This window comes from Emericellopsis atlantica, assembly GCF_019669845.1.
Source record: "Emericellopsis atlantica unplaced genomic scaffold F5Z01scaffold_6, whole genome shotgun sequence".
In the NCBI taxonomy this organism is placed as follows: domain Eukaryota; kingdom Fungi; phylum Ascomycota; class Sordariomycetes; order Hypocreales; family Bionectriaceae; genus Emericellopsis; species Emericellopsis atlantica.
In genome coordinates, this window is record NW_025764708.1 from 1 (window position 1) to 26,676 (window position 26,676).

The 26,676-nt window shown below is 53.5% G+C and overlaps 10 protein-coding genes across 10 annotated transcripts in view; 8 read left to right on the forward strand and 2 right to left on the reverse strand.

Moving 5' to 3' along the window:
* Nucleotides 1-4,282: 4,282 nt before the first annotated feature.
* On the forward strand, nt 4,283-5,032 carry F5Z01DRAFT_634088 (uncharacterized protein; the record flags this gene model as incomplete). The annotated part of the gene is made up of 1 exon (XM_046262018.1): nt 4,283-5,032. The coding sequence occupies one exon, from the start codon at nt 4,283-4,285 to the stop codon at nt 5,030-5,032; it is 750 nt and encodes a 249-aa protein (XP_046120428.1).
* A 1,578-nt stretch (nt 5,033-6,610) lies between these two features.
* On the forward strand, nt 6,611-7,253 carry F5Z01DRAFT_648520 (uncharacterized protein). The gene has a single exon (XM_046263039.1). The coding sequence runs from the start codon at nt 6,695-6,697 to the stop codon at nt 6,935-6,937; it is 243 nt and encodes an 80-aa protein (XP_046120429.1). The 5' UTR covers nt 6,611-6,694; the 3' UTR covers nt 6,938-7,253.
* A 1,504-nt stretch (nt 7,254-8,757) lies between these two features.
* On the forward strand, nt 8,758-9,437 carry F5Z01DRAFT_476134 (uncharacterized protein). Its single transcript, XM_046260027.1, has one exon. It carries the CDS (start codon nt 8,864-8,866, stop codon nt 9,383-9,385), a length of 522 nt encoding a protein of 173 aa, XP_046120430.1. The 5' UTR covers nt 8,758-8,863; the 3' UTR covers nt 9,386-9,437.
* Nucleotides 9,438-10,898: 1,461 nt separating this feature from the next.
* F5Z01DRAFT_476225 (uncharacterized protein) lies at nt 10,899-12,188 on the forward strand. The gene is made up of 2 exons (XM_046260028.1): nt 10,899-11,442; nt 11,616-12,188. The coding sequence occupies exons 1-2, from the start codon at nt 10,949-10,951 to the stop codon at nt 11,869-11,871; spliced, it is 750 nt and encodes a 249-aa protein (XP_046120431.1). The 5' UTR covers nt 10,899-10,948; the 3' UTR covers nt 11,872-12,188.
* F5Z01DRAFT_618121 (uncharacterized protein) lies at nt 11,989-13,926 on the forward strand (the record flags this gene model as incomplete). The annotated part of the gene is made up of 3 exons (XM_046261014.1): nt 11,989-12,368; nt 12,423-13,421; nt 13,470-13,926. The coding sequence occupies 3 exons, from the start codon at nt 11,989-11,991 to the stop codon at nt 13,924-13,926; spliced, it is 1,836 nt and encodes a 611-aa protein (XP_046120432.1).
* Nucleotides 13,927-16,216: 2,290 nt separating this feature from the next.
* F5Z01DRAFT_476247 (protein-tyrosine phosphatase-like protein) lies at nt 16,217-17,957 on the forward strand. Its single transcript, XM_046260029.1, has 3 exons — nt 16,217-16,296; nt 16,406-16,527; nt 16,654-17,957. The coding sequence occupies exons 2-3, from the start codon at nt 16,481-16,483 to the stop codon at nt 17,816-17,818; spliced, it is 1,212 nt and encodes a 403-aa protein (XP_046120433.1). The 5' UTR covers nt 16,217-16,296; nt 16,406-16,480; the 3' UTR covers nt 17,819-17,957.
* Nucleotides 17,958-20,019: 2,062 nt separating this feature from the next.
* On the reverse strand, nt 20,020-20,709 carry F5Z01DRAFT_671768 (VPS4-associated protein 1; the record flags this gene model as incomplete). The annotated part of the gene is made up of 3 exons (XM_046264733.1): nt 20,020-20,158; nt 20,205-20,542; nt 20,593-20,709. 3 exons carry the CDS (start codon nt 20,707-20,709, stop codon nt 20,020-20,022), a joined length of 594 nt encoding a protein of 197 aa, XP_046120434.1.
* A 254-nt stretch (nt 20,710-20,963) lies between these two features.
* On the forward strand, nt 20,964-22,476 carry F5Z01DRAFT_618042 (putative negative regulator of DNA transposition; the record flags this gene model as incomplete). Its single annotated transcript, XM_046261008.1, has 3 exons — nt 20,964-21,051; nt 21,103-21,411; nt 21,464-22,476. The coding sequence occupies 3 exons, from the start codon at nt 20,964-20,966 to the stop codon at nt 22,474-22,476; spliced, it is 1,410 nt and encodes a 469-aa protein (XP_046120435.1).
* An 885-nt stretch (nt 22,477-23,361) lies between these two features.
* F5Z01DRAFT_476272 (cytochrome P450) lies at nt 23,362-25,669 on the reverse strand. Its single transcript, XM_046260030.1, has 2 exons — nt 25,028-25,669; nt 23,362-24,967 (listed from the first exon to the last, which is right to left on the reverse strand). The coding sequence occupies exons 1-2, from the start codon at nt 25,214-25,216 to the stop codon at nt 23,438-23,440; spliced, it is 1,719 nt and encodes a 572-aa protein (XP_046120436.1). The 5' UTR covers nt 25,217-25,669; the 3' UTR covers nt 23,362-23,437.
* Nucleotides 25,670-26,122: 453 nt separating this feature from the next.
* The window catches only part of F5Z01DRAFT_634096 (nucleoside phosphorylase domain-containing protein), a gene marked incomplete at both ends in the record, with an annotated part of 1,455 nt that continues 901 nt past the window's right edge, over nt 26,123-26,676 (forward strand). Inside the window, one exon of the mRNA XM_046262019.1 lies at nt 26,123-26,627. Within this exon, the coding sequence (XP_046120437.1) occupies nt 26,123-26,627 (505 nt within the window). The remainder of the gene's footprint in view (nt 26,628-26,676) is intronic.

Genomic DNA, 26,676 nt, shown 5'->3' on the forward strand with positions numbered 1-26,676 from the left:
ATTGCTGAATCGGTCGCTTTCTTCCTTTACTAAAGGGATTCCCGGATTATCGCGATTCACTTACCCTGCGCCTAGAAGAGTATTACTCTTTAATAATTATATTACGACCTAATATACGGCTACTAACGTATATCACGTAGGCCCTATAATTTCGTCGTACGAACCTATTTATATTCTTTATATAGTAAAGTATAAAGCGGTATGCCGGCCGCCTGAATAAGCGATATTCGTACGAATATCGTTCGTATAAATACCGGTCGCACGAATCCTATTCGTACGACTAAGGCCCTACTATTTCACACTAATTACTTTAGATTATCTATAAAACACTATAATCCGGATTATCGTACTTATCTTATAAGCCTTATAATCCACGGGTATTATTTGCTTTATATAATAATCCCCTTAGTATATAGGAAGCCTAGCTTTACTATAGTTAGTCTTTACTAGCTCCTTAGCTATTAATATAATTATCTACGCAAGATCTACTATCTCGCATATAGACTATAACCCGACCGCTTAAGTTAATAACATCCTAGTATACTTAGTTCATAAACCGACCTTAGATCTACCTACCCTATAGTTGGTCTGACCCGAACGTCACATATCGAGATATTAGCTATGACGATCTAGCGAATACTCTATAGGGCTAGCTTCTAGAAGACTAAGCTTATAAAGAAGCTTAGCTTAATATAAAAGATAAAGAAAAAACGGCTTAAATAATACCTCGAAAGGAAAGATTAAAGCCTCGATAATTAAAAAAAAGTAATCTAATCTAACGAGACCTCTATAGTATTATTATATCGCCGCGGCGGTTATCGGATCTAGCGAACGCCTAAAGAAAAAGTTAATAAGAGCTATATTTATAAGCGATAGAAAAAGTCTTCCGAGTTTATATTCTAGGGTTATTTTTCTTATAATAAGAAAGGTCCTTATTATTATTAATACCTAGAGATTACTTAAGAGAAATAAGCCTCCGAGAAAGAACTTAAGGCTTTAAATAAAGTACTTAAGCTAAAGGTAAGGAAGATATAGGAGTTAGAGGTTAGTATAAATCGTATAAAGCTTCGCGAGGGTAAAGCCCCCGGCCGCGTACTATAATAACGATAGATTAAAAAAACCGGGAAGCTTATAAAAGGCGGTAAAAGTAATATCGACTAGTAGCGTTATTAAAAGATTATCTTAACGCCGAAGTTAATTCCTTTCGCGAAAGAATATAAGGCTACCGGCCGGCTAGGTATATTAATTTAAGAGGATAAGGCTCCGGTATACTTATACTCTCTTTAATACTAAGTCTTCGATTAAGAAAGCGCGCGTTACCTTCCTTAGCCCGGTAACTCACCGGACCTTAATATAATCGAGCCTACCTAGCCGTAGATAAAGAGATATATTACGAAGAAGGGTATACCGCGTATACGAAAGGAAGCTATTATAAGGTAAGAAAAAGCTTAGAAAGACCTCCCGTAAAAATAAATATAGCGATAGATTAAATATATCCTAAGGTATATTTAGAAGGTTATTAAATTAGCGGGTAGAAATAAGTATATCGAGGGGCGGGGAACGGCGCTAGTAAATTTATACTAAAACTAGCTATTATTAAAAATAAGGGACTAATCCCTTAATTAGGTACCTTACGAGGCCCTCTTATAGAACCCTTATAGGGATCTATTTAGGACCTATTATAAGGGTCTATAGCGATTATAAATCTAGTACTTCTATTGCCTTCTATAATATTCGAAGGCTAGCATTATTATACTCGCTATTATAAATCAAACCTTCTATAACCTTCTACTAGGTTCGGTTTAACCCACTCTTTTATAGGGTATTATAGCGCCCTCACGCCTATAAATATAGGCCTTCGTTCACTACTAGATAGTTCTAAATTAAGTTATTTATTTACTAAGTTCTTTACCTATATCTTGCCTACCCTAAAGAGAAGATTACTAAATCGGTCGCTTTCTTCCTTTACTAAAGGGATTCCCGGATTATCGCGATTCACTTACCCTGCGCCTATAAGAGTATTACTCTTAATAGCTATTTACGTCGATATATAGAATTAGCGCGACTAAAAACTTTTAACGCCGTCCTCCGTACTGCCAGCTAATCAATTAGGTATTATCCGTGAACCGTGGACCGTATCTATTGTCACGACGGCCGATAGCCGCTAGTGGAAGATCCCTCTGCTGCGATCTCCCGGCAGCCTTGCCGGACCTCGCAGCTGCGCAGCCAATCAAGCACTTCACCGGCTGCAGGAATCTGTCGGACCTCAGTATCCGTGCGGAATACGGAGTACTACCCTGACAGAAAGGAATTTGCAAGTTTGCAGCGAAAATCAAACAGTCACGATGCTTTTGTTGTACGTCTCCGACGGCACGGCAGCCCAGCACGTGGGTCCCAGGTCAGCAGCTGATTGACCTACCCGATACCGTATAGCCGTTGGTTCAGTATTCAACCCCTGAACTATGGAAGCGGCTGATCTGAGCCTAAAAGTATAATCAATGTTTGACCTCCATTCTTTCAGAAATAGGGTCCGTGTTGGACTTGGGAGCCCATCGGCTTGGCTTTCAACCGTATTCGCACAGAGCACACGTCTGGTGGCAATGATCACGACAATGTCGGGCCATTTCGGGCGAAAACGGGCATCATCCGCTAAGTGGGCACAGCCACTGTCGCCTGACTCTTCGCATTTCAGACTTGTACAAATATTCTCGTTAACAGCGACGATTGTAACAGCGAGCGCACTTCGAGAACCGGCCTAGAAACCTCGGGGACGTAATCTCGACAAGACTGCATGTGTCTTACGGGGCAAGGAGACTGGCAGCAACTACACTCATCAAACCCGGCGGCAAACATCCAGTTCTCATTATTCCACGCATTGTATAGAGAGGTGCCCCTCTGTTCTAGAAGCTCCTGGTCTTCGTTTCGACTACCTATGAAGGTTGGCGGAATAGCTCATGTGATATAACATGAAGTCCCTAACACTTCCAAACACCAGGGTTGGCATGACTGCTGCTCCATCACAAATTGCATTGGGCCATCGCCCTGTTTCACGAGCACTTCGCGTCAGGTCCCACCGCAAGAAACACAAGACACCAAGCTTTCCCGAACTTCAAGAGTCGCAGAGGAGGGCCCACCCTCGACATTCGATCGTTGATCGCTTGGGATGCGGCAGGAAGACTTCGTATCTACGACAGCGACTATCGACTTGCTACTCTGGGCTGACCTGGCGATGTTTTGGGCAGGTCTTCTTTCCAACATATGTCTTCCTCGCCTTCCTCTACTGGTCATCACGATGCCCAAGTCGAAGCCACTATGTTGACCCGTGAGCACAGATAGTGTACGGCCCTCTGCTCCAAAGTGTCAGTGAATATTGTCTCCTCGCGAGCTACGCTTAGCTGTCCGCGGTGCAATTTTCGGCACTGAGGCACATCGGAAACTTCCACTCATAGACCCAGAGTCTAGAGTCCTCGCTGCACACAGTCCTTGGTGTTGTCAAGTCCTTGAAAGGGGAAGCTTGGTGACTCTTACACCCTGGTATGACGGGAGGCCAGGTAGGTCAGAGGGCAAATGCACCCGTATCTCCTACTCTTTTCAACGGTCTCAAAGTAAAGCCATGCAAAGCCTGGTGTTTGGTGACCTATACACTTCGTCCAGCATGGCAAGCATACTATTTGTCACGGGGCTGGGGAGCGAACTGAGCCTCATCGAGGTCCCTGCTTCAGAAATGCTGGCTCCTGGTTGTGTGTCTCGTGACCAATTTACACTTGACGAAGGGGTGTGAGACAGTCATGCTAGGGCATCAGACTACGGCCCTATATGTGTTCACCCACCTAGAGAATGAGTACATGGCGCGTTGGGTTCATAAGACATCGTCATTATCTTGGAGAACACTCAAAAAGTTGCGAAGAGCAGCCAACGTCTGCTCGGTGGCAATTGTCACATATTGTCAGTCGATTTCACGCTCTTGCGCCGATCCAAACAGCGACTGTCCATGATCATTTGTCTCCGGTTCGTCATAATTTCAACCTTCCATTATTCTTGGTGTGCCAACCCAGTTCTGGCTCTGTCATCACGGTTGCTTCCAGTCATCATATGTATCCGACGCAACGTCGGAGACTTTTAACAAAGTGCCTTACAAGATAGCAATCACAGTAAAAGTTACCGAGCTCAATTCATGGTATTTAAGAAGGACACCCTCGCCGAAAGAGTCCGTCCTGAATCCTATGGCAGCTTTCACTCCAACAACTGGGGCACCGAATAGTATCATTGCCACTCGACCGCAATGACCGCCACACGGACGCTTTACACCCTCACATGGGGTGTATACCCTCGTCGAGTACTTATATATCTCGCTGAGAAAGGGCTGTCCCACTCACCGCACATCGACGTTGTGCCTTGCGACATCTCGGAGACTGGCACTCTGATAGCAGAGGGCAAGCCACCAGGCACTGTGCCGATACTAAGTCTACCCGACGGTTCATTCATCAAGCAATCTGTGGCTATTATCGACTACTTTGAGGATATCTGCGCTCAGCCAGACCCTGCGCAGCCATGGCAGAAGGAACTGGCGGACAGCGCCAACCGGAGGACCAACATGAGAGGCACCACGGCAGAGGAGCGAGCTCGGCACCGTGACATGGTCATCCTGGCAGACGAGGTCACCAGTCTGTTTGGCTTTGCATGCCACAAGGGCACGGCGCTCTTTGTGACCTTGGAGACGACAAACGCGCTCACAGCAAAGCTGGCGCTGGAGCTCTGCACCAAGAACCTCAGACTTCTAGATCGGTACTATGCGGAGGGTGCGGAAAAAGAAGGGGCGGAGAGGTCGGTCATGGTCGTCGACTGTGTCTTGTTCTCGACATTGCACTTTGCTCGCAACATGTACAATCTGGATCTCCTGGACGATGCCGAGCTGTCGCATCTGCGCAGTTTCTATCTGGACTTTGGAAAACGAGACAGTGTGCAGGTCGGCGAGCACTTCTATCCAGATGAGCTTCGCAAGCTAGCCAGCCAGTGGCTTCCGGTTGAGTAGACATTGCAAGGGACTCAGACACCTGCGGATATTTACTCGCTGGCTTCACGTTCATTGTATGCATCATCACTCGGCTTCTATCTCTCAAAGAATGAGAGATCGATTGTTTTCTGACCATGTTTGAGTTCAAATGGCTTGTGTGATAAATGTTATCATATGGTACATACAGGTTTGAGGTGTTCCGTCATCGTTCCGCATGATCACCGCACCCTACTCCCTTTATTCGAGACAGGCAGTATGGGCTTAGCTTTTCCCATCTGCAGCTGTGGACAATATTCAAATTGGCAACGGCGCGCCCCCGCATGATCAGATGATACTCAGGTCTCCTCGCTGGTGTGATGTTGGTAGCACTCAACTGGTGAGGCGCTTGACCCAGGGGCACTCCTCTTGTCCAGGACGACGACGCTGGTATCTCCGCCGAGGGTGAACAAATCAGCTGAGTTCCAGTGCAGTGAATAGCACTGATTACCCAGGGTCTAGGAGCCCGGATCAGCTCACGAGGACAGAACTTGTGAGTGCGATTCAGTATTTCTGTTATAATCAGGCGTGACAACGTTCAAAAGCCAGTTGCGCCTGAGCGTCTTTAGAGCGACGTTTTACTTGAAATTTTCCATGTGGCTCTTCCTCTAAACACGGTGTTAAATGTTTGATTGTGCAACTCGTCCGTAGATTGGCATATGTCCCTGTGGCCATTGTATTTTTGACTCTGACAGAGCCAGACAACGTGGGAGGTCGGCGGGTTCTGTGAGGCCCTTGTCAAGGTCAACCCTCCGAAATCGCCTGATCCTTCCCCAAGGGACAATAATTAGACGACTGACGCTCTGAGTAGCTCACTTGATCTTTCTTTACCGGGAGTGCATTTACAGGCATACCTACATGTATACTGCTCACTTCCACTGTTGTCGGGCGAAGGATGCGACAGGGGCCTTCTGGCTTCTCGTGGCAGCCTGGCCCGCCGTAAGCACTAATAATTACTTACGCACTACGTAACAGTATATAGACCACTTTATTTATGCGCGATATCCAAGTGTAGGGTGATCCTTCGCGCGCGCGTGCTGCATCGCTATTCGCGTTAGGAAGGACGAGTCGGGACTCCGGTCGTTGCAAACAGTGATTCTGATTTAGACGGCCACAAAAAAGGATAGAAGTGGCCACAATGTACAAAATTTTCCAGTGTTCGGATACACATTCAACCCTTTCTTGACCCAAGGTTCCGTGGTTGTGGTAACAGGGGGGAGACTGGTCCACGCTTGTTTGCGAGCAATGGAAGAATAGACGTTACGCAGCGACTGGCAAGATATATTCCGTAGCTTGTCCAGCTCCGCATTCTGTCTGCAAAATCTTGTTTTTCAGAGTCGCAACATACAAGCTGAGGTCAGCATTTGCCTGGATTCATGTTGGCGTTGTTGCTTTCAACCAATTGAACATAGTTGGCAGCCACCCAGCCGACGCACTTCGTATAGTGTTCAGGATACAGGGTAGGCAAGGAGTGATCACGCATATCCATGTGTCACGTGCCTGGTCCACTGGACATCTGGTCCTCATTGAGGTAGAAGTTACATGTACACAGCTGTGATTGCATATTCTCAAACCTCATACCATCAGCAATACACGTGCATCCTCGCTATCGACATCATTCCGCCGACTGATGGTCAACTATGTATGTTGCTAGCTTCACGTGGGCAGCATTGCGCACTGGTAGCCCTACCTCGCCTAGTGCTTGTACTTGCGTACGTCGAACGTGCTTTTCTTATTTCACTAAAATCGGGCCTAGGTGCTCCGGAACGCCTCTGGACGTCCAACAAGACACGCCCACGTCTTGCTATCAGGCCGGATCTCAAGGCTGCGTCTGGGGACGCGGCCAAGAAGAGCACATGCACTGATCATGAATTGATGCGTTTGTAATTAGTGCGAGGCTGTGCTCAGGGTTTGGGCCCGCAAAGCTTTGAGAAGTGATTGCAACAGCGCCGGCGCCATCTAATAATTAAAAATCCAGTCGCTGTGCTCAACTACTCACAAACGTATTCGCTGCGATCCGAGCAACGGCAAGCTTGCATGTGCAAAGGACTTTGCTTATCCGCACGGCAGTATACGATCTGCAGCAATTAATACTACGTGCGTAGACTAATTAGCGCGGTGTACTCCGTATTATCGAAAATGCTGGAAAGGCAGGCCGCAGACCTTCCAGGCTTCCATGTGCCCTTCTGGAACTGGAAGAGGATAGGCGCTCGGCGGCCTCACCCACTGCGACCATGTCCGCGCCGCTCACTGGTCGACGGTCGACTCCAGTCCCCTTACCCGCCGCAGCTTATTATTGACTTGATAGGGATTCTGGGGGTGGGTGGGCGTGTGAGCCCAGCCAAGCCCAGCACTGTGGCGGCACATAGTGGCCAGTGGGCACTCACGCTCAGGGTGTCCGCATGGAATGGTTGATGAACGGATCCGACAATCACCAACAGCACTGCTGCCAAGCGATATGGGCCAGCCTCACTGGAGAAAATGTTCCATGGCCAGCTACAAAGCGTCAAGTGCCAGCCTGTCCAAAGTTCACGTGTGGCCTGTCCCACCAGAGACCAGACTGGGGATTCTGTAGCGCCAAGTGACGGGTGCATCGCCCCGTGAGTTTATTCATCCTTCGAAGTTTGCTAGCCCCATTTCGTTCGATCGATAGTACACTACTGTAGGTAGACGCGTGTGTACGTACAAGGACACGCCAGGGCTGAAGACTTTGAGCGAGCCTCGGCTCATGAGCTGACATCCACCGGAGATTGCATCACAGAAGCCTCAGCCCGCTTAGCCGCCTCTCCCGGCGAGGGATCACGGCAAATACGTAGTTAGTAGGCATGGGCAGTGTGCATATTCTCTGCCCTGATTACAAACTGACAGCATGAGGCAAATGCGCACGCATCTGAGCGATCGACGCCTAGAATGTCCAGAACGGGCAGAAGCCACGTACGCAGCCCAAGACGCCAGCAAGACCGAGCGGCTAATAGTCTATGTACGGACCTGTACTACGTAGACTGATAGAGAGCTTGACAGACTTGTTGAAGTCGCTGCACATGCGGTACGCCGTCGGCAGGGGACCGATTCCATCCTCCAGTGAGCATTTCATTCCTCCGCCGCCCGACGCCAGTACGGCCGATGCCTCCCTCCTCTAGCCTCGTGTGGGTCGTCACCCTGCGCTCGGTGCCTGCGGCATGGACGGTTGGTCGATCGACTCGGTCCACGGAGACCGGCAAGGTTCCTTCGGGGTGTTTGTGGGACCGGTGCTTTGTCCTGCTTCTGGCATGAGGGCGACGATTCACGCAGGTGCCTGGCGCCAATGATTGATTGTAATTGACTATAATAACCTGTCTTATGTGCCGACTGCGAACCTGGATGTAACCACACTTCGGCACTTGAACCGCATTGGTGAAACGGCTGGAGCTTGAGCCTTGCAAGGCATCTAAATGTCACATGTGCTGTCCTTGGACCATCTAATAACTTACGTAGATGAAGTGCTGCAGCCCTGCCCTGATCTTATTTATGCCGCAAGGTCGTCCAAGTGCCGACGTAGAGTCCGTACCGTGTCCGTAAGTACGACCGCATGGTGCCTCGTTTCACGACAACGAGAGGCATGACCGATTCCACGCTCGCTGTGGAACGAGCCTCGTATTCGCCCTCCACGCGTCAGAGGAAGGCTCTCAGCCTCCCTCCCGCACGCTGTTTCCGACATGAAATCACATGTGTTTGGCATTGACTACGTAAATACATGTGCTAATTATATACGGTACTACAACTGGATAGCGCGACACCCACCCTGATCAAGCCAGTCGAGGCCAATGTCTACATATGCACCAGCCATACCCAATTGCAAGCCTAAACCCATATTTGCAATTAATAGTGTTGATGTTCTTACTCAAACCCGCTGTGTGTGGCGTGCGCTGTCGACAAGCGACGACAGGTTCTACAATCCGGAGCGGCGGAGACGATGCGCCGCCGGTCGAGCGAGCACCGCGTCGGCGTGCGTTCTCGTGGGCAGTGGAGACAAGTCCATTTTTTAGACTCTCGGAAGACATTGTAGCAGGATTTGTGGCCTCCAGTCTATCACGGTCTCTGCTGTTGCCGCGCGCGTGCTCGTGCGCCACCTGGGCTCTGCTGGAGCCGCTGTCTATACAGCCACAGGAGGTGCCGAGTGAACTACCGGTATGCGAAGCGCCCAAAACAATTCTCCTCCTTGATCGTTGTGTCATGTTGTGGCGACGAAACCATGAATGTTGCTCGAGAAGTGTCAATAGTAATACACCTGCACCAAGATGGAGTCGTGGAGAGTGGTGGACGGTGGTGGACCGTGGTGGTGGACCGATAGCGTAGGCACTGACGACCGTGCTGGTCGGCGACTGGATCTTTGTAATAATTCAGGAGACCTGCATCCGTAACTTTATCAGGCAGTACCAAAGTACAGAGAGGGCTCCAGTGTCAATGTGACGCTGCAGTTCGTGCGATTGGTAAGGCTGAAGGCAGAGACGGCGCCTCCCACAGCCCTGTCCTTGGTCGTGGCCACGCCCTGAATGAGATTCCAGGCAGGAAACTAAGTAGTGATTAGAACCGATTAGTAGTAGCTTGGGTCGAGCCCATTCCATGCGCGGAACGCTCCGCAGTGTCTGCCGTCCGCACGTACCAGACTTCGTGTGCGAGATCACCTCGCCCCAAATCCTGTCGTTGCGTACATGGAACGTACGCTGGCATTCGGTCGAGCCAGGCGACCACGGGTTGTCTCGCGAGAGAACACGAATTCTGAAGCAGGCGCACCCAAGGCCGTGCCAGTCTCCAGATGCCTGGTCCCCAGTGACACAGTGACACTTCACTAACGATGCGAAGTTGCGGCTTAGCCGGGAATAACCAACGACCCATCCCGTCCCGCGTTGCCCGCATATGTATTTCCCAGGTAAGGTAAGGTAGTAACCATGCGACGGACATGCGCCGTGTTATTTTGGGCCTCACAAGGCCGGAAGAAACTTTCAATTGCACATAGCCACTTGCGGGAATGTACAGGCTTGCGCGGTCGGTAGTAACCGCCGCCCTACGAGGAGATCCGTCAGCCCCTTTGCCCACGAGCACAATCATCAATGTACGTACGTACTGGCGAACACGGGTGACTGTTGGCCCAACCCAACAGGAGTGGGTAGGATGAACCGAGCTGCGGCGGTTTACGTATTCTCCAAAGATGGTGCTGCGCCTGGAAGTGACGCAAGACGTTGAAGTCCGAAAGTCCGAGAGACTGCTGATTACCTGTCGATCATGGTGCGTAGTTGTTGATTGCTGGTAGTGAATCATCGAGCGGTGTCTGTCAGCAGTGAGCGATGGGGGACGGCAACACAGGAAGCCTTGGAGAGCCAGTCTGTGAGGCGGTGGTGAGATCGACCAACTGCCGCCTGGCCGAGATATCCAATCCCAACGTGAAGCATGGCAATGCAAAAGGCAGGGCGGGCGAGGCTTGAGACTGAGCTTTTCGGCCCGTCGTTGGCGACGCCTCACCAATGGCACAGGCCCGTCTCAGACGTCTGCGTAGCATGCGCCATCATTGACTCGAGTCGGGTGACGAATCGATGAATCAATCAGTGACAGAGTGTTGTTGTTGGTCTTTGTCGATGTTGTGAGGCGACGAGGCCAGGTGCAAAAGGGTGGGGATGAGACTGGAGGCGGCCCAATGCCACGACTGGAGCCCAAGAAGAGTTACTTCAGGTACCTGCAAGCAACCTCAAGTCATTACGAGCTGCGAGGTTCATATGCACTGCTGTTCATGAATCGTACTCGTACCTAACAGTTATTGCATGTAGTATAAATAAAGTGAGCGTAGGATGACTCGGACTAATTATTGGGAGCACGAACAGCCAGCCAGTCAAAGAGCAACGCAGAACCAACAAAGCCGCCCAGATGTCTGGGCTCCAGTCAGTGGGCCGCCGCTGCAGTGGCCGGGATGGACTGCCAGGACTGGACACAGGGGTCAGGCCCTGGCAACTGAGCAACAGGGCTGGAACAGGTCACGTCCTGCCTAAAAGGCATGGCCATCTAAACCCACCCCCAGGCCGTCAGCGAAGGAAGGATCCACTGGACTTGTGGTTCACCCCTGTGGTGGCTCCGTGGCTTGCTCGACCACCGCGCTCCCGCCCGTGGTGGCCCACTGGCAGTCCAGCCAGTGCCATGTTGCGTCAACAGGGCCCGAGGATCATGCCAGAGTGCGAGAATGTCCATGTCCATGTCACTCTGCCCTACGCCTTCTCTCAAGTTGCTGCTATGCCCACAGCCTTGAGACCCCTCCTCGACAATCTCATCTTCACAACATCACCAGGGCACGTAGTCCAGTCCCCGGCTCACCTTGCACGTTACACAGCTCAACACAAACTGCCTTGGGTCCAGTCCCGTGTCTGGTGAGATTTGACGGAACGCAGCGCGAGCATACATCCACCCGCCGGCCGGCCAGCCAGACAGACACCTCTCGAGGTATTTGCTTAGTCCGGCGACATCTGCCTCAGACGGGCTGGCATTGCAACTGCGCCTGTGGTATTCGCGTCATTGTGAGCAGTATTCTGACCGCCTGGAGCTCGGTCCGCATCGGTTTCCCTCGTCATTGCCGTCGAGACTTTTCAGACCTCAGCTGTGTTGGGATCTGGGCTGCTGAAAGGCTGGCTGTGCACAACCGTTGTCTGCGTCCTCATTCGCCAGCGGCCGCGATCGCAGTTCACGGACCGGACAAAGCGAAGACGTCGCCACCACTCTGCTCCCAGCTCGTTGGGCCCAGCTGGATTATTTACATATCCACAGTCACATCCAGCCCTCAACCATCGGCTCTTGGCTAGGTACCTCGGAATTAATGACGCCGCTAGTCGCCTGGGCTTAGCATGTCACGCTGCGAATCTCAGCTGCTTCTGTCGTCGTGCTCAGCTACCCACTACCGCCATCCACCTTCAAGCAGCATGCCGCTCCCTCCTATCTATAGGGAGTCTGCTCCCGCCGTAGCCAGCGAAATGGCGCCGGCATCACGCGACCACTTCCCTTCGCATCGCGACGACGACCGCTTTGGCAGAAGCATATCCATGAACATCCCCGGTGTTGACTCGAGACCCGACGCTCCGCCACCACTACCACCCCCTCGCAACCCGCCCTGTACCGACAAACCACATCGAAGCGACGAAATGTTTGGCAACAGAAAGGATCTGTACCATCACAACCAACCTTCGCTTGGGTCCAGTGGGTATGGAAGCGCTGCCTCGTCCGTGGCGGAGGATCGGTTCAGGGCTAGGTTCGCCAGAGAGGACCGTGACGAGGGTTACTCCAGCTGGTCATCCGTTGACAAGTGAGTCTCGACATCTCGCAGTCGCTGAAGTACATGTACTGACCCAAGGCCAAGGTCTTCGGATTCATATCCCTCCGGCTTTCGACTGCACAGCAATTACCAGTTCAGACCCCCGGCCGAGATACATGGCGACAGCATGAAACAGAAGCTCAACCCTCTGCGAATGCCGGAAAAGTCTGTTGGTGCGCCGTTCTTGACGGTCGACAAGCTGCGTCCGAGGCCTATGCTCGAAGCACGGCAGCCGCCCGAACTGGCCATGCCTACAAATTTGCCCATGCACCAGCGTATACTCGACTCTCCTACCGATACGCCCCTGTTCTCCGCTATATCACCTCGCTCCGCCCCCTTTGGACACTTTGGCGGGGATTACCGCTCGCCGCGCGAGACCGACGCCGAAAAGTCTCCACAGGGCCGTAGCTATCGCACCAACAGCGACGACGCCTCGTCTACACAGGGAAGCTATGGGTTTGGCGGACATGAAGATATGGAATTGGAGGACTCCAGCTCGCTGAAGAGACTGCATATGGACGACAGCTACGGCGCGGGAGGCCAGGGACAGAAGCGCCGGGCACCTAGCCCTTTGAGTATGGACAGCACAGCGACATCCCATGTCGAATACGCATGTCGCCGGGAGGGAAGGACTCGCGGGTCGCCCACACCAAGGCTTACCGCCAATGGGTCTATGCCCACGGTCTCACGCTCCGACTCGTACTTATCGTCGGCGTCCTTGGCACCGACCTCTACTGCGACCATGTCGACATTTGAGCATCGCTCGCCAGGAGCGTATTCATCCGGGACTGTGTCCCCAACGTCAGCTACCTCGCCGTACGCCACAACCGCGTCCTTGAACCCCAGCCCCAAGTCTTCCGCCTCAACGAGAGCCCCAGGGCACGGCAGAAACACTTCAAGCGTTGCGGCTCGCAGGGTACCAAGTCAGCCGCAGGCTGCTCACACCAGTCTGCAGTCATTTGGGCCAAGTATGAAATTATCCGTGCTGATGTGCGAATGTTGCCCCAAGAAACCCAGGAAGTTTGAGACGGAGGAAGAACTCAAGTAAGGAATCATTGACAGACACCGCCGGGACACACTAACCACGACCAGGGCGCATACCGCAGAGAAACAGTACAACTGCCAGTACTGCGGCAACCGCTTCAAGAACAAGAACGAAGCTGAGCGGCATCAAAATTCACTGCATGTGAGAAGCCACTCGTGGTCCTGCTCGGCGCTTTCCGCTTACGAAAACGCCTTTCACGAAGCAACAGCTCGCCCTGGCGAAGCCGACACCTGTGGCTACTGCGGCGTCGACTTTCCACGGTCAGGGGTGGCACCCAACGGTAGCAAGGTTGCGACGCAGAGCGACTGGGACGAGCGCGTCTTCCACCTCAACGATACTCACAAATTTGGCCAGTGCAATTCGTCGAAAAAGTTTTATCGGGCAGACCACTTCCGCCAGCATCTCAAACACAGCCATGCAGGCGCCAGTGGGAAATGGACCAATCTACTTGAGAATGCCTGCATGATCGAAGAGGAGCCGCCGGTGGCACCGGCGCCAAGATGAACAAAGCCATTCTGAACCAGAAAAAAAGAGCAAAAGGAAAAGACTGGGAACGCTGGGTGATCTGCGGGACATTAGGAAAAAATTAACAAGACGGCAAGGAGAGATACAGATGCATCGCCTTCTCCTTTGCCAAGAGCGGTGGCAGGTGGTGTGGCGGCAGTGAACAACACTGGCCAGAGGAGGATGCACTGGGCCGCGGGGTCGACAACCCTCGAAAGAAGCTGTCCAGTCCCTCCAAGCTGCGACTGGATGGACATGGAGCGATTGGCGCAGCAGCACAGGCAACCCAAGCGATGCATCGACGACAGACACGATTGACACCACCACGGGGCATGAATCACGACGTTTTTGTTTCATCACTCATCGACCAAGGCGTTTGGTACAGAATTTACAGGCTGGCATGGGGATGGATTCCATTTCTTGGACGTGTATTTACGGGATCGACGGGCTGGTGGCACTTTGACTGGGTTTTTAGCGATTGTCATATTTCCATGCAGGTGTGATATACTACACACACAAGTACGGCATACGGGAGGCGTTGAACGAATCAAAAAGAAGAAAGAACACGATACCAGCTGGTTGAGAGTTACACAGAATCATGAATATACTGCACACACTGCATTCTGACGTTTCTCAACATGGGGGGGAGAGGGCCCGGCATCGTGCGCGTGCACGTTGGCTGCCACATTGCGGGCGTCGAGTGACAGAGGGCACGGACGCATGTTCGCTGCAGAATCCGTCGCGGAAGATGTAAACCGCTGCTGGCTGACGGCGGACCGCTTGCTGCACCTTGCATGTATTCCGTACGTACATGGACACTGCATGGTTCATACCCTCTGTCGAGGGCGGGCGGATAGTGGCCGAAACCCAACCTTGCTCTCTCCGTCCGTGTCGTACCACGTAAGGCTGAGCATAGGAGAGCGTGGGAGGAGGACTGGGGACTTGCATCGACCGCATCGCGTTCGCCGTCGCCGGTCAGGCCAGGGCTCCACCAGTCCTTTTACCGAAGGAGGACGAGATTCTTTTCCTTCTCCTTCTTCTTCTTTAAGGCGGAGCATTGCATGACCCTAGTGCCTGCCGGCCTTGCCAGCGTTTCGTGGGTGTCATTGATCTTCATCTTATGAACGCCTGTCAGTCACGGGGCTTCGTCAGGACACCCCGACGAAGCGGACCGCGGGCGCATGCATCGAGGAGCGGAATCAAGGGGGACCAAAAAGGAGCGTCGCATGCTGCCGCCACGCCATGTCGCTGCCGTGCCATATCGTCCCGCGAGGGCCAATGTTGTGCCAGGTGACGTGCTGGGCTTGGTGCTAAAAGAAAGGGCTGACAGCCGTCTACGTAGGTGTTGGGTGGGTGAGTGGGTGGATGCACGCACGAGGGATATTGGGATTTGCCAGACAGAACTGGGCGCGTCACACGGCTAGTCAGTAATACCTACAGTATGTAGTATCCGTACTACGTGCATATCAAAGTACGTAGAGAGCCGTTGGTGCGTCTCTGCATGAAAGGAGGGTTACATGTACGTTGGCTGGCTGGCTGCTCGATTTGCACACAAGATGAGCCAGAGACAGACAGACATCCTCCATTGACTGTACGTACTCTGGCCGCTGTACGGAGTAGGCCGCCCGCGTATGAGCAGTCAGTCACGTGCTTTCAGCCGTTGCGCGCGTGCGTGTGGGGTAATGGGCGGAATCATGGCTATGCTGAACGGTGAGCTCGTCCTGTTCCCTTGGTAATTGCGCGCTTTCGTTCCGCGGCCTGTGGGGTTTATGGCAAGCCACGTTTGAAGTTTCGACGCGACGGCAGTGATTACCGTGGAGGACGGCAGCAAATTTGATGCACGTCGGTGTGGCTTGAAGCTGAAGAACGGCTCTGGTTGCTAGCCATTAGCCTAGTCGAGGAAAAGTTGAAGGAAGAGGGGAGGGGGGGGGCGTGTGGGGAGCGGGTGACACTTGTTGGCAGCTGGGGGCCAAATGGATCACGTGTAGCGCCAAGATCATGGCGGTCGATGAGGTAGCCCTATGGGGCTGAGTGGCTGGTGAGGGGCGGACTGTGGCTGAGGGGAATGATGTGGCGGTGCACCGGCGAGGGGCAACCCGTTCAAGTACCAAGTCGAAATTTGGATGATGGGTCATGGGTGACCAACAAGCAAGCAGTATCGTGACGACGGTATTGCTGGACTAACAAGCGGCAGCTCGAATATCACTTGCGCCCCGAGTCTGGCCCCTTCGCCAATGTGACTGACCTTGACATAGTTGCCGCCATTGCAATAAGTCTTACGCTCACTTCACCCCCGCCACAGGCACGAGCGGAGCATCTGAGAGACCGAGACTCTCAGACCAGACCTCACGAACATCCACCAACCTCTGAGTAAGCCTGCCGCATCAAAATGGAGACCTCAGAGCACCCTTCGTCTAAACCATCCCACAAAGTGACATCCAACCATACCAGTGACCCGGACGCTGACGTGAACACCAAGCCAGAGATCTGGCAGGACGTTGGCCACGAGTTTGCCGCTCAAGAACTAGAGACCCTGAAAAGAAGCATCGTCGCGATGGCGTTAAGTCGCGTTGATGGACACGACGAGCTCTACGTAGGCGGGTAAGACCTCCCCCTCCTCCTTTACGACGAGTTTGGCGTGCTTGTTTGGCTCGTCTAGGGGGCGTGCACACCATGTTGCGACATTGCGCAGACATTGCGCAAAGCCAGATGCTGACATTTCTTTAGCATCTGGGCTATGCGCCGCTCCGACTCGCTCGCTGAGCGGCACATTACGCATGTCCTGTCCATGGTAGGGTTCAATCAGTCCAGTCTCAAAAACTTCAAGGATGAGCCGTGGACGCACTATGGTCGCAACTACGAGCACCTCGTCATCGACATTGACGATGTGGACGACACAGATCTTCTGATCGAGCTTCCCCGTGCGGTCAAGTTCATCGATGGCGGGTTACGAGCAGGCCATGCTATAGCGACCAAGGCAGCATTGGGGTCCAAGACGATGGAAGAGGGGCTCGAGGCTCTAGATGTAGGGAATTCTTCCACGGGCAAGGAGTCCGAGGCGGTACCTGGCGGTGTATTTGTGCACTGCGCCGCAGGCAAGTCCCGCTCAGTGGCTGTTGTGATAGCCTATCTGCTGTGGCGGCATCCTAACCTTTTCGACCCCAACATTGTCGGGAGTCGAAATAGCAAGCTTCACGACGCGCCTGCGTCAAACGAGTCGCGCTCGCGACGCCAGACGGCCAACGAGGCAGTACACGCGGCATTGACCCATGTACAGCGCACGAGACCCATGGCCGAGCCCAATGATGGATTCATGAGCCAACTCGAGCTGTGGTGGGAGATGGGCTGCCCTGTCGAGGGTGATATTGAGCAGCACCCACTATACCAGCGATGGGCGTATCGTCGAGAAGTGGAGGAGAATGTGGCCGTGGGTCAGGCACCGCCACGCTTACGCTTCGAGGACGAGGTGGCCGCGGGCGACAAGCCCAGCGAGCAGGGCGGTCTGAGTCTACGATGCAAGAAATGCCGAAAGACTCTTGCGACAGCGCCGTACATTGCCCCACACAGGCCAGAGGGCCCCGGTGGTAGTATAGCGCAGTGTCAACATCACTTCATCGAGCCGTTGGGCTGGATGCGGAGCGAGCTCGAAAAGGGCGAGCTCAATGGGCGACTGCAATGCCCCACGCCACGGTGCGGTGCTGGCGTAGGCAGATACGACTGGAAAGGGTTCAAGTGTTCGTGCGGCGCGTGGGTGACACCGGCCTTCTCGCTGCAAAAGGGCAGGGTGGATGATGTTGTGGTTAAGGGTCCAGCCACCGCCACGAGTGACGCGGCGCGCAAGCAAGACTTAGGGATACGCATGCCGCCGGGAGCTCGAGGGGTCAATCTGTGATGATCAAAGCCACGGAATTCGAATCGAACACTTTGCCCAACTTGGCCAAAGATGATCATCTCTCCTCCTCCCCCAACGTGTTTCCGCTTCGGCAAGATTTGTGACTTAACAAGATCGGCATATGTCCTGCTGCCCGGGTGTCTCGTGGCTACAGTTTATTCTGGTTTCCCGACATGCTGCAAAACAGCCGCTATGTCGCGGGAGCAGGCTCTCGGTGACAGGGATGGTCCCTCAATCGGAACTGGGCGACGACTCCACGCTTGAACTTTGATGGATCATGGTCCATGATCCTTCAAGACAGGCATCTGATGTGTGGATACTCAGTCCCGCGCTTTGCAGAAGCCCGTCTGACATGCCCACACTCGGTCCCCGTCGCAACTGTGCTTGTCGATGGAGCTCAAGGCCTGCCGCTGGCTTATACAACTTGATGACAGTTGTCCCCGAGACGTTTCCTTCCCTAGCGGCGCAGGGTCAGGCTGAAGTAACACTTCTGCATTTCAACTTACTTGTAGGAGACCCGTGATTACTGGCGCAATGGGCTGGAATAATCACGCCCTCTCAACTCTGATTGAGCTGTTTGGGGGCTACACTGACCCAGTGATACACCGACGCCCTTGGCGTATGGAGGGCTGGAAACGAAGAGACACTCCTGCCTTCAAGGAGCTGCCAGAACTGTCCAGCACACGATAGCAATGCTCCTTGGCGTCGTGTGGTCTGGGGGAGGCGGTCGGGGTCAATCAACAAATTGCGACGGAAGCGTCTGTCAGACACCAACGGACCCTGGCCATTTATGCCCGCGATAAGCCTCAGACGGCAGTCGGCCAGCAGTGACATGGATTTTTCGCATTCTGTGCGCATTTGAGTTCGTTGCGCAGGGCACAATGACAATACTTGCGTCACGTTTCGCACGGGGCTCACCAAGGATGACTTCAAGCCAGCCATCGCCCACGGCGCCAAGCCGACCAGGAGACTGATCCCATGTACTACGTACACGGTACGCCCTGTAAGGCGCATCCATTATTAAACTGGCTTACACCGCCCGCGCGTTGCTGACATTCGAGATATACATACATGTACCGTGAAATATGCCGTACATACCCGTAGTCGACGCTACATCGTGGCGACTATATCTGGAGAAAGTCACAATTCATCAGGGGGAAGGTGAGCAGCGATTGCGAGCTGGTCCTCAGACTCGTCAAAGTCCCTGCCGCCGGGAGACCACCTGGAGCCTCACGTACGACTCGGCACAATTGGAGGTCCTTGCCTTACCAGTCACAGTCCAAGCAAGTGCTGACGCGAGCAGCCCTAGGCATGGTAGGTTTTCTTGTCGGCGCTCGGCCGAGGAAGTTCAAGCCCTGTACAAGGTTTCCACGCAGCTGTAAGCACTAGGCCCCTCCCTCTGCGAGCGCCGTCGTCACAGAAGGCCGCTTCCAGCGCCAGCCTGTCAAGGAGCGCAGCTTCGCCAGATACACAAGGACGTGCAAGTATCTATTCAAAGGATCCGATTGCACATTGCAGCCCTGGTGCTCCTCGTAGGTCATGCCCTGGATGGGACAGGCCGAGTCTGACATGCGCCTCAGAAGAAAAAAAAAAGAAAAGCCAAGCTCATGGGAGGGTGGCATAAGATGAGGAAGTCCGAGGCAAAAAAAGCTTTACCCCGCAATGTGCATCCTCTATAGACTCTAGGTAGTAGTCTGAGTTCAATCTCATGACCGGATACATGATCCAACCCTCCCGCTAGATGCTGTAGCCTGTCGGATGGACGGTGGTGCTGGGGTGCGAGACGAGCCGCAAGCTGACAGCATCCGAGGATCCATGTATGTAGAAGGCCGATGGCGATCTGCTCAGTTTTACAATTGTAAGTAATAGAGATGCTGGCGGCAACACTGTTTACCTTTACCACTTGCAGTCGCGCCATGCTGGTCTCGCCACGTAGCGACGCCCTGTTCAGGCAATGCCATGCCTATCCCACGCTCCCGAGAGATGATGTGTTGGCTTCAGTGCTTGGTGGTGTGGCGCATCAGGTGTGCTTCAACAAATTCAATGTCGCTATCGTCCATTCATGATACTTGCATGCATGCATGGGGGACTGCGTCATGCCGTCAGCTTCCACCCAGGCCCCTCCTTCTGTTTCGCCTGCTCGGGTGAACACACCGATGGGCGTTTTCGTCAACACGAGCGGGCTCGGCGTCATCATTTGCCTACGGGGCTGGTCCATTCTTCCTAACAGGCGGGTCTGTAGGCACAGAGGGAAAGTAATCTGGCTGTTTCACCCGCTCACGATCCCTCTTCGCAGCGTCAGCTTGGCGCTTCTTCTGGATGCGTTGTTGGTAGAACGCTCTGTGACGGGTCAGCGTGAGTGGAAATAGGACTTGGCTTAACTGACGGCTTGAGTTCAAACACTCTCGGCTCATCTTCTGGAGGAGGCGGTGGAGTGCTGGCTTCCTCAGCTGGCTTGTCAGGTTCACCCTTGAACTGCCGCTCGAAGAAGCCGTAGATTCCACCTGACTTCTTCTTTTCCTCCTCTGCTTTCTTTGCGTCCTCCTCTTTGTCTTTGGATTCCTTTTCCTTCTTCTTCTTCTGCTTCTCTTCGTATTCCTTCTTCAGCCGCTCGGTCTCCTCGGCCAACTCACGCTCACGCTTGGCCTTGACGGCGTCTTCGTCGACCTTGGGCGTCGCAAAGTTCTTATCTTTCAGATGCACAGCGCAGACGTAGAAGAAGTCCTGGGATCCATTTAGTCACTGAATGACACCCAGGGTAGGCCATATCCGACTTTTTTGTCAGGAGTGATGAGGACCGAAGTGCTAGACTTGTAGCAAATGTCGCATGCCTTGGAGGACTCCTCGGCAACTTTACGATGTGTGTAAAGATTGGGCCATGGTGCCGCCATATTGAATAGTATCACTGGATGTATCCAGTATGAAAAGTGAATGTGCCCCTGAGACTGAGCTGAGATACATCTCCTTCGGTGAGGTTGTTGACGTTCGCACGTGGGGCATGCATGACGTGGTGGGAAAACAGACGATTCGACGATGACTAAGCACATATGGATTGTTACAATCGGGCAAGACGCGTCCCTTGATTTGGCGACGCGAAGATATCGACATCATCCCAGAGCCAGCATTCTCGATATCACGAGCAGTCATGAACAGCACCAATCTTGACGCCGAAAGGCTCAAGCGCGTCTTTGGGCCTCGCCAAGACATCATTGATGGCATTGGCAGAGCAGCTGGTGCGCCCTCTACTCACTCTGCCATTACGATAGCAAATTAATGTGTCCCAGATTCTCCCGGCAGGATAGCTCTGTTCAACGAGATTGCGGCGCACGTCAACGATCATTATGCTCAAAACGAGGGCCCCGCTCAGAAGAAGCGCAAGGTGGACAGCAACGGAACTACCAGTGGCGTGAAAACCGAGGGAAACGCAGGAGCTCCAGCAAACGAAGATCTTTTGCTCGTTGTAAAGGAGATATCCGTGTCCGTGCCCCAGAGGAAGAAATTCGAAATATGCTTCACCCAGAACTGGCTGTACGCTCGAGCGCCCGGGTCGACAGATCCTCTACCGAACATATGCTATCAATTGTCGGAAATAGGTTGGTGACTGCAAGAGCATTGAGACTGGAATGCGTGGCTGACCGTGTGCAGAATATGCATTCTACCTTCCGGTTCCTGAGAAGACCCAAGTGCAACACAACTTTGTTCTATTTCCCCGAGAAACGTCTGTCCCTGGGAAGGAAGGCAACGAAAAAGAACCACTCGTCTTCACAGTTCCCGCAACGGCACCAAAGGAGGGCACGATTGGCGGTCAAGAGGCTGCGCAGGCCTCTTCCGTTTCGGATACATACAAAGGCCTATTCTTTTGGGCCTTGAATAGACGCTTTGCATCGGCCGGCAATTCTGTCCAGATTACGTCTTCCGATCCGAACAAGTTCCACAGTGTCATCAAACAACCACACAGGCCGAGCGAACGAGCGGTCCATATCAGTGCTTACAGGGGAAGCAAGGACGGGTACCTCTTCTTCTTAGAAAACGGCATATTCTGGGGGTTCAAGAAACCTCTGATCTTCATCCCTCTCAATCGGATCTTTGCGATCAGCTACACGAGCATCCTGCAGATGACCTTCAACATTGTTGTCGAGGTCCTGACGGGCGATGGGGACGAGACACAAGAGTTCGAATTCGGCATGATCGACCAGCAAGACTACGGCGGCCTCGCAGATTACATTGCCAAGAATCGTTTGCAAGACAGAAGCATGGCCGATCAGCGGAAAGCAAAACTGCAACTTGCCGAAAACAGGAACGGCAAGAAAGGGGCTAATGGCGAAGATCCTGCGGCCCCCGCAGATCAGGCCGAAGATGCTGCTGGCGGCGATGGCATGACGGAGCTGCAGCGTGCGCAGCTGGAGGCCGAGCAGCTTGCGCAGGATGAAGAAGACGAGGACGAGGAAGACTATGATCCGGGCAGCGAAGGAGAGAGCGAAGGTTCTGGTTCCTCGAGCGAGGAAGACGACGATGACGAGAATGCACAAGGCAACGACGATGATGGCGAGGATGTTGACGAAGTTTCCGCGGAGGAAGAGGGTGGCCAAGAGGAAGAGGCCCCCGACACTAAGGGAACCATGCCACTGCGGTCAGGAAGGTCGGCGTTGAAGAAATGAAGACTACTCATCGCAACCATTGCCAGCAGACCGATCACGACAATTTGGGGGCCAAATCTATAAGAGCACCTGTGCATTACGCTAGAGACGCTGGATTTCGATATTTGTCACGGCTCATGGGATCAAGCTTGGTTGAGCATCCAGGACGTGCTTAGCGATGAAGGTCAATCAAGGCTATAAAGTGGATTGGGCCCAGAAGCCAAGAACAAGGCCAAGCAAGCATCGTCAGGCGCCACCGTCCTCATTGGCTGGTGCGCGAGTATCCTGGACGACACGTATGCAGCCTTGCGCTCTGGCTGGCTGTGCAAGTACGCTTGGCAGACGTTATCAAGTAACGGGACACTACCTACTTATATAAACGGCGATCCTCCAAACAAAAGGCTGAACCTGTCAAGACACATGCCACGCTGTCGGTTCGTCACCAAATCCCGATACTCGGACTGCGCGTAAGCCATACCAATGCATGTAGCCTACTTCACTTTCGCCAGCCAATGACTGACATTGCATCAGCTTTGTTCCATGGACTTACATTTCCACTCTCGTCGAGCCTCTGGGGCCGGCGCGGCAGCAGGTGCCGGAGCAGTGGCTGCCCGTAATAGTCGCAACGTGGCATTCATCGTCGCCTTCTCAGTCGGCCTACCGCTGATTCTTGGGATAGGCGGCTTACTCTGGTGGCGGAAACGGAGGAAGGCCAGGACAGCCGGCACGAAACCGAGGAAGAGCGGATGGGGAAAACGGAGGAAGGGCGCTGTCTCGTTGCAAGAGGCCAAGAAGCACGACGCAGGGACGTCGAGCAAGGTCAATGGTTGACATCACGACGCGGCACATTGGTATGACGACGCGAGCCATGAACAGGGTCTCTGGGCCTGGGAATGAGAAATCTCTATGAAATGCAATATTCAGTCGCACTGCACACTGCATGACTGTCTGCACGCTTAACCATTCTGAACCTCGAACTTCTTCATACTATCTCCTTCAGACGGACATAGCACTGCGTCGGCTCCCTCGCAAACTTCTGCACCGCCTCGTAACTGCTCAACTCTTTCGGCACTTCTTGCAGCTCAAAGTGCCATACAATCAACGCAAATTGGATTCTCAGCACCTGCAGGGCCAGTTTCTTCCCAAAACATCCCCTAAGACCCATCCCAAACGCCAGAGAGGGCCCCGCCAGCGCATTGTGCACCTCTTTTCTGGCTTCACCTCGCTCCAGCCAGCGCTCGGGGAGGAATTGGTCAATGTCTTCGTCGTTCCATGCCCCTGTGAGGGCCGACTTGGCTTGCTTCCGCGCACCTGGACTGCGGCCCTCGTCGGTAAGGGGCAGATGTGGTTCCAGATAGCCCGGGCCGTTGGCCATGAGGAAGACGTTCGTTCCCTTGGGGATCTTGTGGCCTAGGACAATCGTGTCTTGAAGAGCCTGGCGGGCGACAAACGCGATGGTGTTGGCGTGGCGAAGGACCTCGTCGACGGTGGCATCGAGGTAGGGGATCGAAGTGTCCCTGAGCTCCGCGTAAGTTAGAGTGCGACCCGCCTTCGCCGCTTCGGGGAACGCAGAGCGAAGCTTGTCGCGAAGAAGAGCTTGAATCGAAGGGTTATCGGTCAGGAGCTTCAGGCCCCATGCGATGGTAGTGGCGGAGGTGTCATAACCCGCCGTCATAAAGCCCAGGAATTCATCTGCAATGGCACGTTTGCGGTACTGCGGCGTGCGACCCTCCTTGGCAGCCACATCACGCTCGCGCAGGAGTACGGAATGCAGCGCACTCTTGGGCTTTTCCCCTCCAGCCTCGATGAGTGCGACTGACTCGTTGACCTTATCAAGGATGAACTTATCTTTGATAGACTCGGCTTTTCGCATATAAGGTAGCTTGCGGATCGCCCAGGACGTAAAGACAGGAAAGGGGGAAAGCTGCGTGTCGGTGACCGAGTTGGCCAGCGTCATGACGGCGGAGAAGATATCAGGTACAAATCCACCAGGGAAGGATATCGGCTCGTCGCTGGAGTTCGGGAGCTCAATCTTGAAGCTCTCCAGGGCCTTGATCCGCTGAATGGAGGTGGTCTCGCCCTCTGTCAGACCAAAGGAAGACGCAAAGATGGAGTCAATCGATGCAAAGGTGATATCGTCATGCGCAGAAAAGGGATGACCCCTCGCCATAGTTGCTTTCATCCTCCACAGCTTGAGCAATACCTGCGTCGCCATGAACACCTCCGGCGCGCTGACCTCGCGGATAAAGGTAGGCGCCATGAGGTGATTGATCAGGGTGCGGTTATTCTTAAAGCGTGGATCGGTTGAGATGAACTGAATGTGCTGCTCGGGCAAGATGCCATTGATCAGCTCGCCAAAGAACTCGCTACGATCGAGCTCTTTGTTACGGCGCAGGAGGATGTCCTGGCTTTCAAAGGGGTCGGTCACGACGACCCAGGGGAGACCACCGGGCTTGATGAAGGCTTGGACGATAGGGCTCTGATGGCGCACCGTGAGGGATGTCAGCCAGCACTGAAAAGCTCATGTCAGCATGGATGCCCATCTCAAGTTCAGAGTAAAGGGCTGTCTTACGAAGATGCGCTTCGTGCGCATCACATAGCGCATCATCTCCGGGATGTCCCCGAGCAACTTGTCTGCCGCATCTTGGTTGTACGGGATACCAGGGATTGGCTTGGGGATGATCCTTCGATAGGACCAGTAGAGGGTGATAGTGACGATGGCCAAAGCTATTGCCCCGCCCGAGTACGACGTCGCGACCATGATGAACCTGCAATCAAAAGTCTTGAGCTGGAGGTTACGGTCTGGAACTCAGCACGTCGATGGACCGAAAGGCAAATGAGCACACAACGGAAGCTCAAACTCCTACAGACATTATCAGCAAACCCCTCGCTTCGACGTTTGGCGGTCTCGCTGAGGAGGGGTTTTTGGCTGCAATGCTACGTACATGTATACAAGATGCAGCAAAGAAGACCCTGGCTGTTCATATGCGGACGAAAACCCCCCTCACTCGTATACAAGGGTGTTTTGTTCGACGATTCCCAACGCAGGACGCAATCCGCACCACTACTTAGCGAATCAGCACTTCTGAATAATACAAGCAGGCCTGTTCGGATTTGTCGCTGGAATCATACATGTGCGCAGGACTGCAGCGCTAACCGGTGGTTTGGAGAGAGGGGGAGTGACAGTTTCACGCGACAATCATGATATATTCGTGATGGGCTCTCGACTCTCAGGAGATGTTTATAGGCTCATGCGGTTCTCTGACCAGTCGCACTGTTGATGTCATCTTATCGACCTCACTTTGATTGGCAGGACTCACAACGCACTGATGCTGGACTCCTGTGCTCTGGATGTTCCTCTTCTTTATCATGCAGTTTGTGACATGGGCTGTGACCTGCAGCTGGGCTTGAGCGCAACGAGAGGAGCCAGCAGGCTGAATGGAAACATGAAGGTGGGTGGGGTGACCTGACCTGACATCTGCTGTCAGCCTCACTCTAGTCCTCCCTATAACTATGGACTCTGGTCACACCCCGTACCCTGTGACAACACCTGTTGCATTTGCCCGAGCCGGTCCTCGGAGTCGCTCTTCGCTGGCGCTGAAGGAGGTGTCGCGAGCTCTTCTTTTCCATTCATGCCATTGAAGGCCACGCCGCTCACGCCCTCGACATGGCGTTCTCCGGCGAATCAGACGCAACGTCGAACCTGCCTCTGTCTTTCGCGAACGAGCCAACAATGGACGTCAGTGTCTACACCGTTGCCTGGCTCGCGCCTCTCGAGATCGAGTCCCAGGCCGCTTGCCACATGCTCGACGAGGTCCACTCGCACAAGCAACCGCCCCTCGCCGACTGCATATACATAGGCGGGAGCATGGCGGGCCACAACGTGGTCATCGCCACCTTTAACTACCAACAGGTGTACGGCACCAGGAACGCCGGTGTGATGGCATACGAGGTTAAGAGGACGTTCCCAAATGTAAAGTATGGCCTTCTCGTGGGCGTGGCGGCAGGGATCCCTCGCCATCCGCAAAACGGCGAGTCGCCAGGGCATAACGACGACATCCGGCTCGGCGATGTCGTCGTGGCCTACTCGGATGACTCGAGCAAAAATCCTATACTAGATTACGACCTTGGGAAACAGCACGGCCACGGCAGACCACTTGAGATCCTGCAGGGTCCCGGGGTCCAGCAGCAAATACACCCGGACATCAGGCGAGCGTTTCG